At 41.1% G+C, this 14,333-nt stretch overlaps 2 protein-coding genes across 4 annotated transcripts in view; one reads left to right on the top strand and one right to left on the bottom strand.

The window, feature by feature from the left end:
- LOC306835356 (SUN domain-containing protein 2-like) overlaps positions 1-14,333 on the top strand; it is a 355,711-nt gene that overhangs the window by 179,983 nt on the left and 161,395 nt on the right. The gene's annotated exons all lie outside the window — the stretch shown is intronic.
- Positions 1-14,333, bottom strand: part of LOC306835353 (cadherin-12-like) — a 118,153-nt gene that overhangs the window by 10,431 nt on the left and 93,389 nt on the right. For all 3 annotated transcript variants that reach the window (XM_079361831.1, XM_079361832.1, XM_079361833.1), the window contains 3 exons: positions 12,386-12,639; positions 6,963-7,099; positions 3,362-3,483 (listed from right to left, as the gene is read on the bottom strand). In XM_079361831.1, coding sequence (XP_079217957.1) covers positions 3,362-3,483; positions 6,963-7,099; positions 12,386-12,639 — 513 coding nt within the window. The remainder of the gene's footprint in view (positions 1-3,361; positions 3,484-6,962; positions 7,100-12,385; positions 12,640-14,333) is intronic.

Below are 14,333 nucleotides of genomic sequence, written 5' to 3'. Positions count from 1 at the left end.
TGTGAGTTTGTAGCAGCTGCAGAGATTCTTCTTTCCTAGTGCTTTTCTATACACGTCATGTTTTTTTTTTTTGTTTTTTTTAATCCTACAGCTGTGAAGTAATTGCTCTTTGTGATGTGAGGGTTCCATGTGTGCTGGATGGATCACTCTACTTCGGAAGAACAGCGGGATAGAGACGGATAACTTTACTGTCAGTCGCAATGATTCTGCTTCCGTCCAACAACAATTCCTTGTTAATCTTCACATGTCCCTCGTTAGCCAATCAGATGCCGGGATGAATAAACTCAAGGCAAAACATTATGACGAGCACAGAGGTGGATTCAATATTCTGGTCACAGAATATTAAAACTAGTAAATGTGTCAATATGAATCAGTTAATGTGTTCGTATGTTACAAGCCTATGTGTGCCCTGTGATTGTGCTTGACAAACCGAAGGAATATACAGGTGATATGCATTGTTGGCTCACCATAAAATTGATTTATTTTTTATGGAATGTTTCTATAGGCCGTGCACAAAAACTTTGTAAACTCAAATGTGTAAGACGTACACTGTATAAATGTTGTAAACTTATTTTAACTTGAACCTAAATATATGTATGAACTTTACTTTGACGCTTACAACAATATTATCTGTTTAATGGTTTCTTTTCCAGTAGAACAGTTTCTAAATGAGACTTTCCTTCTTCAGCTTCAGAGCACAAATATCACTATTTGCCATTTAAAAGCAATTCAGTTGTTTTTTTTCTTGGTACAGCAGTAATAATTATAATTAGCCGTGTAAAAAAACTAAAAAGCTTCGTTTATGTGCTCAGAAGTGTCTCCCACCTCTCCTCTATCATAAGTGTGGTCATGGTGACTGCAGCTGCTCATTACAGTAGCTTTTTGTACATGTTAAATGGCTTTAAGTGTACACTGCATTTGGCACTTGGCTGCATTGTGCATTTAGCTAGATAAGAGTGTGGGCTAAATGCTGGATGTGTACGTGTAATAATGCAAGCATAGCCAACTGATAAAGTGGGATAGCATTTGAATGTGGCATTATACAAAGCAGCAGGGGGAACATTAAATAGCAAGAACACATTATGGCCCTTTGGTTATTAAGTCTATTTAATACACAGAGCTCTACACTGGTGAATATTCCTGTTTCATGAGTCTTTTGTGGTTGCTTTTTCTCATTTCACACTTGACAAGTTGACCAGTCAGGACTCAGATTGCAGTTCATAATAAAATAATAAAATATTTGACTTTATTACTTTGCCACATCCCAGATCGTTCTTGTTTGCTCCTCTTAGTTTGAGGTTGAGTTTACAAGAAAATACTCTGCCGCATCTCTTGCTCGGCTTTATCCTGTTTATAAATTAATTCCATGGGAAGTTGTGCCGCAGCGCGAGACACTCCAAAAACAAGTGGTTTGTATGTTTTGGGGTTTTTTTCAGCAGTGTGAGTGCAGATAATTACAGCAGAGAGACGTGTGATGGATTTTACACGAGAGGATCTGCAATTCTTTATCGTCTACCAGCTGTGTGCAACACCTGCTGGAATCATGCTGTGGAAACCCTGTAGCAGAGTGTAACTTCTGCGCTGGGGGGGAGGGGGGGGGGGGGAGTAGGTTGACAGGAGAGGAGTGAAGGTGATTGCTGATGATCTGAATATAAGACTATAAATGTCAAGCCTTTTGAAAATTACGGATTTAAAGTTTAACTCAACTTTTTTCATCTTTCGGTACTTTTGTGAATATGTTGGAAGCCAGAATAGCATTCCCTTTTTGGGGATTTATTGTTGGGCTTTTATTGCCTTTTGTTGTAGAGACAGGACAGTAAAGGTGGAAATCAGGTAGAGAGAAAAAATAAGGAAGGACATGCGGGAAAGGGGCCACCCAGGTTCGAATCCGACGAACCTGGGTGGCTCCTTTCCCGCATTCTACTATGCTGCGAACGCCCCACAATTAACCCTTATCACTTTATTTTTTAATGATTCTCATCAGGTTTGCTTTAGGAAAGATCTGAACGGTACAGAGTGCAGGGTGTAAAAGATTGCCTGATAATTTAAATCCCTTCAAACTTTGTATTTCTTAGAGACAGAAATAGTCATTCTTCAAGTATTTGAATAAAATGCCTTAATATTTGCAACTGCCAGCACGTCTTGAAAAAATGTGAGATGTGTTAAAACACTGTGCAGCATTGCAATGATGACATCAGATGTGATTAAAAAAAGGGGGGGAAAGGTGCATAATAGCTACAACTAAAAGTTTGTTTGTCTATCGGCTGCTCTTTAAATTTCCACGAGTTTGCAGCATGTCCCTAAAAAAGAATTCTAACCACCAAATTGGCACCAGCTAATAGTAGTTAATAGCTAGCTTAAGCTTCAGCTAACTGCATCCAAATGGTGTAAAGGCATCATCATTCTATCAAGACCTCCATCCAAATGGCAAAATGCACACACGCTGAGTGAGAAAGCATAATTGTTCCTATTCATTGATAATAAACTATGTCTATTCCAAACAGTAGTAGGAACCGCCACATTGCATCAAACCTCTCGCCTCGGTTTTTGAAGGCGAAAAACGTGCAAAAATCTAATCCGACCTTCATGTCGGGAAGACAGTGATGCCTTCAAATGCAGGGCACAGCCGTTGTTTTGATTGCAACGGGGCCTGAGGAACGGCGAACCATCCTCCAATGTGATGAGGAGTCTGCAGCAATTTGATAGACTGCCAAAGAAGCTGTTTCCCTCCGCACGCTAACTGCATATAGATGCTGGTTAATGGGCTAATTTACAGGCACAGGTGGTTTACAATGCGCCCGGGCCAATTCTCCACTGCATCTCAAATACATCATCTGAAATGTACTCGAGGACGCTGATATGCAAAGTGTTGCTGCGCTTTATGATTGCTTCTCCTGCTGGATCGAACTCTGTGACACAATCAGCTGAAGATTTCGATTCCTTTTCTGCACTGGAGGGTTCTCTGCGAATCCCCTTGAAATGAAAGGTTTGATTCAAGTCACCTTGAGTGAAACACAGGAAACAAATCTTCTCTTCGGTATCAATTTGAAGGCTAAATGTTTTTTTTTTTTTTTTAAAGCAAGATGGTGCTCCAAAAAAGCAGGCAAACACCTCTAAAGTGTATCTCCGCACGCCACAAATTGGCTTTTATTTCAGCCTGTAGGTGTAAGCAGTGCCTCTGAATACACACCTTTCACATTCAATTTAACACCTTAAGATAGTATTCAATTACCACCTTAAGGCCGCATAAGCTCCATGGAAAGAAAACAACACTGCAATCAACAGTTGTCAACTTGTATATAAATCACACATCTTAACACGGGCAAAGGAGGCAGTGTAAGGACAGGAAATGTGAACCCACCTGTCCTGCTTTGGCATTCTCACACACAAAGGTCTCGTACGGGCTGGCAAGTTCAGGCGGGAACTCGTTGATGTCGAGCACGTGGACAGTGACGGCCACGCGGCTGGTCAGAACTGGACTATCTGAAGAAGAAAAACACAACAAAGAGGTGTTGAAACGATGTGAAAAATGTGCACTCAGTCCTGGAAAATGTTGATAAAATACAGAGACTATTACAAAATAAAGAGTTTTTTTTCACAGCACTGACATCCTGTGGATTTCTTAAGTACTGCCATCATATCATGAGTCAAAGCATAAAAGGGTTGTTGCAGTAGCATAGCCAAAAGCTTAAAGTGGCTGCCCAGGTGTCTAGTCGGTCTGTCCTTCAGCAGATGCTTAAGCCCCTAACCGCTCGCCCACTCTTGGTCAGGCTGGTTAAATGCGTCTGCTAGAAAATCATTGATGTGTCTGGAACACGTTGGTGCATAAATTGAACTTGGACACTGCTGTTTTATGGCGCTTTTGATTGATGATGAAAAGGAAAATTACTTTACAAAACAAAAAAAAGAGGAAATGCATCCCAAGTGCAGTCTGCAAATAAGGTAAGCCTCACAATATGGCTCTGCAGAGAGGATACTTTCTTTTCATTTTTTTCCAAAAGTTCTATTAGCTATATGATGTGCGACCCATATTAATTATAATGTGAAAGTCCCCTTGAGAAAGTCTGCCGTGAATCTCGGCGTCGGTTGTTACATGTTTTCTCACTGCAGAGGCACAACGGGGAAATGTTGCTTTTGGTGTGAAAGCCAAAGTAAGGTAAACTTTGTGGATTTGATTTGGGAATAGGCTTCACTCTGCAGAGGGGGGTGGGGGGGGCTTTGTGTTCTTGTGTTGGTGCGAGTACCACTGTGTGTTGGGCTGCGTAGGTGTGCAGGTGGGAGGGTGTTTTAGAGGGATGCGGAGGGTAGTGCGGAGATCTGTAGAGTAGTCTCAAGGGGATTGGAGAAGCGGCCACAGCTCTGTTACTAACCTGTGTCTGACCTTGACGGAAAAAGCAATCTTCCCACTGAGGTAAAAATGACACCGACCATGGGATTTTCTGCTTTGCACTGACTGAACTACTAACATTGATGCTCACCCAGCGAAAACACTGATCTTTTCTGGCACGGAGGGGCTGAGTTCATTGGCCTTTTAAAAAAGTTACTTCAAATCCTCTAAAAGAATGAAAATGTGTCCTGAAAGTCCCAGACTTCTGAATGCAAAGGGCTTTATCGTTTCTGGCTCAAATCATCCAGAAAACTAATCTTCATAACTGCTGACTTCCTCACAGCATGTCATCAGTGATATATCTTACAGCCCACTAGATGGAGCAATGGTATAATGGCTCTTTTCAAATCTGACTAGTGTCAGCATTTCAGCCCCATAACAACTGCTCTATTTATTTTATTGAAACAGAAGCCTGTCTTGCTACAGAATGCTTGGCTGGTTGTCTGCTTTATAGTGCTTTATAGTGCTTTTCTACTAGATATTACTTTTTTTTAATTAAGGCCATTTTAATAAAAAAAAAAACTCCATCTTTGCAAGCAATCAACCACACGTCTATAAAATTTGCTCCAGAACAGGACGGAAAGACGACAATCTGTTAAAAGTGCCACTGAAGACGGAATAAGTAAGCAAACCAACAACACCAACCTCCACACGAGTGTGAAACTTAACTCACCGGCTGTAAAAAGATAAGAAGTGCGCTATCCTATTGCTTCCCGCCAAGGTTATTATTGCATTTAATAGATCTTCTCCTCTCTTTGACTTCTAAAAATTGCCACTGGGCTTAAATGCCAAAAAGCGAAACCGTTAATCTAGCCCTGGCTCTTATTTAGCACGCCTTCTGCTGTGTGCTGTGTCCCAGGGGAGCCGCAGACACTGCTCTCATTTTTGCTGCATGACTGCAGTGTCTGGCAATGACCGGACAAATCTCTGAGGCTTTGTCAAGTAAAAAGTCTCCAACTCAGGTGTGGGAATGCAAATCATTTCAGAGGAAAAGGTTCCTTTTATTCAGGGAAAATGTCATCCGACAACTTGTATTGTTGGATAGTTCCCTCATTGAAATGGAGAATAAAAGGTGTGGGTGGATAAATGTTCAAAAGCATTAGCTGCAAGGACACACAGATGCAGTCGCGGGTCAAATATGGAGGTCTGCAATAATTTTCTGTCGATGTAAAATTGCTGTGCACGTCCAAGTGAAGCTGAAGATTTGTTGAAAAGTCAGGGAATTTTATTTCTGTATACGACCTCTCCTCATACATTGAATAACTTCTATTGGCACTGAAGGTCTCTAGCTACAGTACTTATTGCCGCTCTTCATGGCTTAAAACCAAATAACAGACAGAAACCATCCCGACGATAATAGAATGCATCACTGAGGAGCCGTAACAGCTTTCCAGAACTACCCAGAACACCAAGTTCTGCCAAATATCACTCAAGGTCAGGAACAGATTTGAACTCACAAGTTGGGATGCACACTCCAGGGGTCTGGGGTTTATCTCTATCCCTGCTGCAGCAGCCCAGCCATTATTTTTTAACACTAGCTTTGGATGGGAATTTTTCTCTTTTCTCTGGTGGTTAAAATAGTCTCCAGAGATACACCAGTCCCAGCGAGGGGCAGAGGGCTGGATCAGAGTCGGACTTGGGGGAAGAAAGGAAAAAAAAAGAGCCAGTTCAGGTGGGCAAGGGCAAGATGCTGCTTGATTCCTTCATATACTGTATGATAGACTGAACATCTAACACTTGCAAAACTCTCACAACCTCCCACAACATCCTCCCCACAACCATATAACCCTTTTCACTCTACTTCATCCTGCAGTTCCTCAGCACAAAAGAGCCACACAAAGAACCACTCACACATATTGAAAGCAGAATTAGCATGTCAGTGCCATGACCTTGAGGGGAAGTGAGTAATATCAGTTTCCAAGGCGACAATGATTCAAGTTTTAACAGCCCATATTTCACAGTCTGTCCTAATGAATATACAGCGTGGGTAATTTTGATTGAGCACCCGCCTGCCTCTGGGATAATGACTTTGACGGTTCTTAGCAGATTTGATGACTTGATGACGATGGATTTGCTTATTTATCCGGAAATTTGCCCCACTTCCTTCATAAGAAAAAAAACAAAAAAAAAACATAATTAGCTTGAAGACATGTCTTAAAGCAACAGCTCTGCTCCTCTCAACATGCTGTGATGCGGCTGCATCTGCTCGTTGTAAAAAAAGACTCTGGAGGGTTCACGTTTTTTATTGGTGTAAGTAAAAGTTGCCTCCAGCAGGGAGAGCTCCCCTTCCAATGCCAATGTCATAAAACGTGTAGAAGAAAAAAAAGAAAAAAAGAAGAGAGAGACACTTAAAAATGAAAACACAGCTGAGGTATGCTGGAGGAGACAATGTCCTAAAGATACATTCCTCCAGGGGAGCCATCATGGTTTATAGTCACCAATAAACCTTTCCAGCAAAAAAATGGGATTGAGTATTGACTTGAGTTAGAGCGTGTTAAATCCTTCACACAGATTATGGCGGGGGAAGGACAGCGCCACCTGCGTGAAACAGCATTGATCTTGTCGTCATACTCACTAAGTTTGGTCGCCACGATTGAGATATTGTGCTGGGCGATGCTTTCCCTGTCAAGGAGTTCGTTGGTTGAAATCGTGCCCTCCACTGGATCAATGTCAAAGTAGCTGTCCAAGTCACTCTTCCAGTCGATGGAATACCTGAAAGAAAATATGTGTTTAATGGCACTCATTTCCAACATAAACTAGAGAATTAAAGCACACTGATTCCCCCTCCGGGCTCATGTATATGAGTTAGGTGTAATATAATGTTGGCGCAGCCTTCATTACTCATTCTGAATGGTCATTTCCAGAAAATGTGCTGAGGATCGCACATACATTCCAATCCAGTAATGGGGCACGTGTACTTCGGCCATGCTGAGCAGACGGTTTTCTTGGGAACATAAATGAATTTTAGGCACTGCTGAGACCGTATCAATCTCTCACGGCCGCGCGAACTACAAGAGGCATAAAATGTTGGTTGGTTGTCTGAGAACAGAGGGTGCGGCGTCCTCTCCGAGAAATTCATCTTTGGTCTTGGCCAGTTGCTCTGAATGCAAACTACGAAACACAAAAGAGATCTCAAAGTGAACCGCATGCCACTGACAGCGCCATTCATCATGCCATGCTTTTTGATCTTTAAAGGCTATTTTTCATTAATAATTTTGTGTTGAGTTCCCACTGGAGAAAGTATGTTGTCTGTCTTTTATGCTCCTTCACAATGAGGTCAGGGGTTGGGGGTTACGGTGCCTTGCTTACAAGCGCTTGCAAAGGACAGATGCTTGATTTCTCCCGGGTTTGAGACACATGAAGGACAACCGCTCAACACCAAACTACTGCCATTATTTTTTTTTTATTTCATCCCAATAAGACTATTTCCCATTAATATTTCCCATACGTGTTTAATACTACAGAGCCTAAAACTGGACTTGACTCACTCAGTCCTAGCATACCTTAAAACCCCTCAATCTTTTAAAAAGTAATTAGTATGACAACAAAATAAATGAAGTAGAATCCTCTTTTTTTGCAAGCTTTGCTTCCATTAAATTTCGTCTTTCAATTTTAATTTGTCTACGTCCTCCCTTTAACACTGTGTTGCACACGCAGCCTTGGCGAGAACATGGATGTGTCAGAAAAGTTTAGTGTGAGTCTCTTTGATAAATATTACAGCAAAAACTCCCATCAAGAGTTCAAAAGATCAATGGTTAGCAATTTTCCCTCAGGGCATTATGCATTTTTTTTTTATTTTTGGGGGGGGGGGGGGGGGGGGGGGGGGGTGTTAGTAGTGTAGTCAAGCTGCTGCCAAAGCATAGTGTTTCACTGTCAGTTTGGCCCAGTGGTTAAAAGTAGTCTCCTAATAGAATATCGCAGGTGAACTCAAAGTGAGTGGATGTTGTGAAATTTACTTTGAGCTTGACAACAAGACCCATCCCAAAAAATGTAAAGATTAATGGGAGAAACGTTTCAGAAACGTCTTTTCTTGTAACTTGAAAGCGAGATAGGGAAAATCAGAAAAGTTTCACTTGTAATTGGATCAATCTGGACTTATCTGAAAGGAGAATAGAGCTCATCAACAGCTGTGAAAAAATGAATCGCAGATCTAAAGAGTATCCTTAAGCCCAAGTCGGTACTGAGAGGTGTAGATATGAAAATTAATTAAAGTGTTATCTTTTCACTTTGAGCCATGAGTTGGATTCAGTCTGGAGGAAATTACACACAATACGCAAGGTAAAAGAAGTTAAAGTAAGAGCATATATTTTTGTATTTCATGGTCATGGATCTTGAGACTTGTTGATTTTGCTGCAGTAAACATTTCGAAGTGTATGACCAATGTGGCGTTTCAGTTAGTAATGATGTGTGGAATAACCATTTAAGACTGAGGCCATAGGTCGAGTCCTGAGAACTCCTTGTAACTCTCGGAAGCTCTTTAGATTCGACTTACAATGCAGTATTCATGATGCTCTTCTGTGCTTCCTGCAGCTACAGATAACTCAGTGCTATACTGCTAAATAGCAGAATCAGTTGAGTCGAGTCTAAAAAGCATAGTTCCCTATGCATGATGGGTCACCGGGTCTTTTGTTTTGAAGTGAAGAGTGCACGGCTGTCTTCTGAAGGCACACAAATGAACAACGTAAGCCGTGGTACAGATGAATATTTAAAGTGCCGGAGACAAAGTGGAGATCCACAGAATGGACGGCATTAGCTTTTTTGTTTTGTTTTGTTGGACAAATCTCTGCTTCTTCCATTGTTTTGCTGTCTTTTGGAATCAAATATTCATAACAAAACAACCTCTATCCATGCAACTGGTATTTTTACCATTCCTGGAGGTACATCTTCCAAATGCGATTACACCCAACACAAAGTGGTCAAGCAAAAATAACTACCGGGATAGATTTTGACAAAATGGATCTTATGCATTTTTTAAGAATTAATGCACTTCTTTTGTCTTTGTCAATGACGGTCTATTGTTATCTACCACTCATGTTTCATCATACAACATGGGATTGTTTGTGTTCTTGTGTGTGTGTGTGTGTGTGTGTGTGTGTGTGTGTTAGTCTGTGCAACGAGATTGAGAAATAAAAGGAATGACTCGCCCCGAGAATAAATCAGAAGTTGAGTCAAGCAGGTCAGACAATAAAACAGAAAAGTGATGTTTGAACGTCCAACCCGGTAATAGCAGAGGACAGTCTAACATGCGGCGCCTTGTAAAATGATTTAGAATCTCACTTTATGGACACTTTGATACGCTATGAATTGAGTTTTATTTGATGAGTCCTGTAGGAATCAATTCAATAGAGATGAAAACACAGTGGATTCATTTTAATGTAACATTAAAGCAATACAGAACAAAAGAGAATATGCAGAGATAAGTTTCTTTTAATTATTCTGTTAAGCTCCACTGCTGTTAAAGTTTTTATAAGCTGTTCTGTTTCATTGAGTTTGAACAAATATTTTTCAATATTTTTTAAAGCGGCAGACACCGCTTCTGTTTGTCTAATCTAACCCTACTCCAACATCTAAATTGATAAATAGTGCAGTCTTGGCATTAACACACAAAAAGAAAGAACTCAGGATGTGGGTAAAAAAGGACATTGGGGTGTATCTTAGTTCACTTCAATTACAGCCGCAAATGCTGCACCAAAGATTTGTGACCGAAACATAATACATCCATTTTGTCGTCGTCTCGATTACATCCTTTGCTAAGCCGAACAACACCAAGAGTCAGTGTATGTGCTGCTCCAGAGTTCATCTAATAAGGATTTATGTCGAATTATAACATTTCAACTAAGTAAGTTCAGTTAGTCATCCTAATTATCCCGTGCAAAAACAAAAATGGCATCTAATAACAGCTTTCGGAACTGCTTCATGGAAACAGTTGGCCACTCTATAAGGAAACACTCTTGACCACATATGCCCTTATTTATTTACAAGTATGAATAATAGTTTGATATTTGCTCTTAATAAAGTCAATGAAAAAAAAGTCTTTATTCCTTATTATGCACAATGACAACTAACTACCATTAACTCACACTTCTCCAATATAGGTACAATCTTTGACATTTTATTGGAATTTTCAATATCTTCTCAAATATCTGAATTTATTAAAATTGTTAACCTGATGTTTTTTGCTGAGCTTAATATTTCTAACAGTTATCAAAGCCAGAGAAATGTCATTTGGCAGCCGCCATGACAGAACTATCATTTATGACTGTCTTTGTTTTAGTAAGGAAAGATTAGGACCGGCTCAGTAACTGTTGTCGGTTCTTTTTGGGCACTGCTCTGCTCTGAAGACAATAAAACTGCTGTGTTATTTCTGACTTAGGCTGTGCTGCCAGCTTTCTTGGGAGTGGGAAGAGTGTGGGTCACATATCATGGTGTGTCAAGGCTCCCCTTGAGTGGGGACATAATAAATGTTGTTTTCTGATTGAGTGTTTGAACAGAGTTCTCCTTCTTTTTGATGAGTTACAGAAACATCACATTGAGCCTCATCCACCCATACCTTCTTAGGAATTTCAGGAAATGTTTCTTTTCTTTCTTTTTCTTAAGAATATTTCTAAGAAGACTCCATCAGATTCACCATTTGTATTCTTAAATGAATTGTTTACAGCTGTGTTCTTAGCTCCTTGTGTTCATAAGGTGAAAGCATGTTGTTCCTAATTAGCTTTGATACAGGGCCGCTGCTTGTTAACAGGTAAGACAGACAGCTGCTTGGGGCCCCAGACCAGTAGTGGGGCCCCATCGGAATGACAAACTTTGGAATAAAGAAGCAACTTTTGCAATGACAGTAGGGAACCGGCGTAAGGGTGTCCCATCTGATCACATTCACTCTCTTTCCCTCTGGAGGACACCTGAAACATGGCATAGGTATCCGCCCACTAATGCCCATATAAGGACGTGAGGGCCCTGCAGATACACCTGCTCCTTGCAAAGAATATGCCTGACGGAGATCTGAAAATGGCGTTGGTGGAGCAACATCTCTTCATCAGTTCTGAAGTGGAGGTATACTGCAGGAGGTCAGCAGCAAACATGCTGTTCAATTCAGTAATGTGATGAATACACACAAAAATATACAAAGAGGATTTAAGAACATGTTGTTTATTGAGAATGGTCGCTGAAAGAGGCTTTCAATAAAACTTAGCAGGTAAATACTTTGTAAACAATCAACCTGTAAAAACTGAACTTACTGAAAGCTGCATTAGAAATACCAGTTTCTTGTGAAGGAATCACATTAATTAATGATGTAAGTTCAGTCATTGTCAAACTAAAGTAAGACCCCATATGCTCACTCGTACAAGTTCAGACCTCACTCTCATTTCCAGCGTGCAGATAGCGGCTTCAGATATGCAAATCCAGAGCCACTAATAACGTTATAATATTGTCTCCTCTGCATAACGTCGCCAACACGTCCGTGTCCCGCCAAGAGATGACGCCAGCAGGATTTTACATGACAATGTCAAATGTTCTACATAGATTGATTAGTCCTCAAACTGATGAGCAAAACTGACAATACTCTCCAGATTAAAGCCATGATGACATTGATGAATGTAGACTGGAGACATTGATGAATGGATTAGGGTTCTAAAACCTTCAATCAGCGGCTGTGCTATCACAGTACTTCTCCCCTCAGCTTTTTTATCCTTGCAGGATATTTGGTTCAATAGAAAATCCTCTGAAGCTGAAGATGTTGGGTTCAGATCCAGGCCTACTTTGTTTACTATCAGTTTTTATATCAGGGTCATTTTGTATGATCTTAAGAGGACTGTTAAATTGAAAGCAAAAATATATTGGAAAAATCCGTAACTGTTTAATTACACATGATTGCAAAGGGTATGAATTGTCTTTCTTTCTTTTTTTTTAAAAATGAGAACAACACCAAAGTGTGACACAATGTACAGAAACATACTTGAAAAGCGTATACATATTAGACACAGGAGTTTAGAACTTTACCTGACCGGACTGCTGCTGGCGTCCAGATCCTGTGCCGTCACTGCTCCAATGATGGTGCCCGCGGGTGTGTCCTCGTACACATCCATCACATAGAAGGGCTTATTGAACACCGGAGGCTCGTCCACATCCAACACGTTAATCTTCACTGTAGCCGTGTCTTTGAAGGCCCCAAAGCTTTGGAATCGTGGATCCAGGTGAGCATTGGAGGCATCTACCTTGAATGTATACGCCTTCTTGGTTTCAAAGTCCAATGGCTAAAGGGAGGAGAAAAAAAAGATAGTTACTTATTGCTAGAGTTCATTTTCTAATCACTTTTTAGAACACGTAAGCACTCCTGCTGCAATTTACTTTCTCTGTCGTGTCGATCCTGTGCGAGCTAAGAGCACTTGAAGGATGAAATAAGCGTCAAAGACAAGTTTGCCCTCAGTTCATTTTTGATGTTCTAACATTTTCAAGGATGAGTAACTTCTATTAGTTGTCATCACATGTGTGATATCACATGCTCGTGCTGTTGTTCAAAACACATTCAAATGCCATTGTTTTGCACTGCTCGGAATGGCAGAACTAAAGGTGTAAATACACTACCTCGGAGAAGATATCATGTGATGTTTGTTGTGAAAATAAGAGCTGCAATTGGAGTCAATAGCACAGTGGTACTTCTTACTTGAGAGACACACAGTAGGTCCTGACCGGGTTTCTACTGCCTCCCCTGAGTGTGAGGAAGTCAAGCTGCAGTTACTTGGATCAGCAGAAATACGCCCCGTTACAGGAGTCCTCCCATCAACAGCTCAGGGGTTCATATGTTCTACCTCCTCAAGCCCCTGACACATTGGATCAGGGTCAATTAGTGAAAAAAGGCGAGAGGAGGAATCTGCATCCTCACTGTTTCTGAAGCTGAGGTGTAAACATCCGACAGCAGTGACACCCGTGCTCGTACTTCTGCCTGTCTCCTGCCCGCTCATGTGTGACGGACCGTTCTTGGCGAGCTTGCAGTTGTTCACGCTCTGCTGGCCCTGCAGTCACATGAGAGACATTCCTTTCTGTGTATTTCAAATTGACTAACATGTTAGCACTATGGCAGCAATGCTATCTTCCTGCCCCAGGACTTTTACCTCTCTGGCGTGTAGTTCTGAGAGACACCAAGTGAAAACAGCTGGTAATAGCGCTGCATAATGTGTTTACGTAAAGAGACAGTGAATATGAGGGGGTGGTGAGCTGTTGGAAATAGAAAGTGTGTGTGTGAAACAACATCAACACGACCAGTCATCTGTCCAAATTAAATGCACATGAATTATCGTTTTATAATCAGAGTCCAACCACCAGAAATGACCAAGGGGCCGTGTGATCCTGATTTCACAGTGATGGCAGATGCTTCCCAAGCCTTCAGCCTCTCCTCCATCTCCATGGTTTCACAGTCTTGCAGCTACAGCAGGTGTCCGTAAAAAGATAAAAAAAAGAGAGAGAGAGCAAGAGAAGGCAAGCCAATCTGAAAGCAATCATTGACCATCAACCACCATGATTGGTTTGATTACAGTGCGCCAGATGCAACTGGCTGGGCACAGCTATAAGATCCTTCAACAGGAAATACACTCTGTCCCTTTCAATCTCTTTCAAGAAGTGTCAACACCGAGAGCAGTCCAGGCTCCCTGAAGAAACAGCGGCAAATACGAAAAAATAATAATTCACTGCAGGTGTCATTCAAATGCTGATCTCTACAATCACACTAAAAGATACTCTGCCGAGCTACACTTAGAAGTGGGCGAAAATTTACAGCAATCATTATTTCGGTTTACTGAGCTTCCTGCTGGTTTCCACGAATTACTTGGGATCGGCCACAAAAAGAAAGTGTCAGTTTCAGACTCTGATTAAATGCGGGGAACAAAAAGTACTCAAAACATTCCCATTAAGTGGAGTTTTTGTAAACAAAACCAGTGTGAGAAGAGTGAGG

The sequence above is a fragment of the Symphodus melops genome (assembly GCF_947650265.1).
Source record: "Symphodus melops genome assembly, chromosome: 14".
In the NCBI taxonomy this organism is placed as follows: domain Eukaryota; kingdom Metazoa; phylum Chordata; class Actinopteri; order Labriformes; family Labridae; genus Symphodus; species Symphodus melops.
This window is presented reverse-complemented; position numbering and strand designations above follow the sequence as displayed.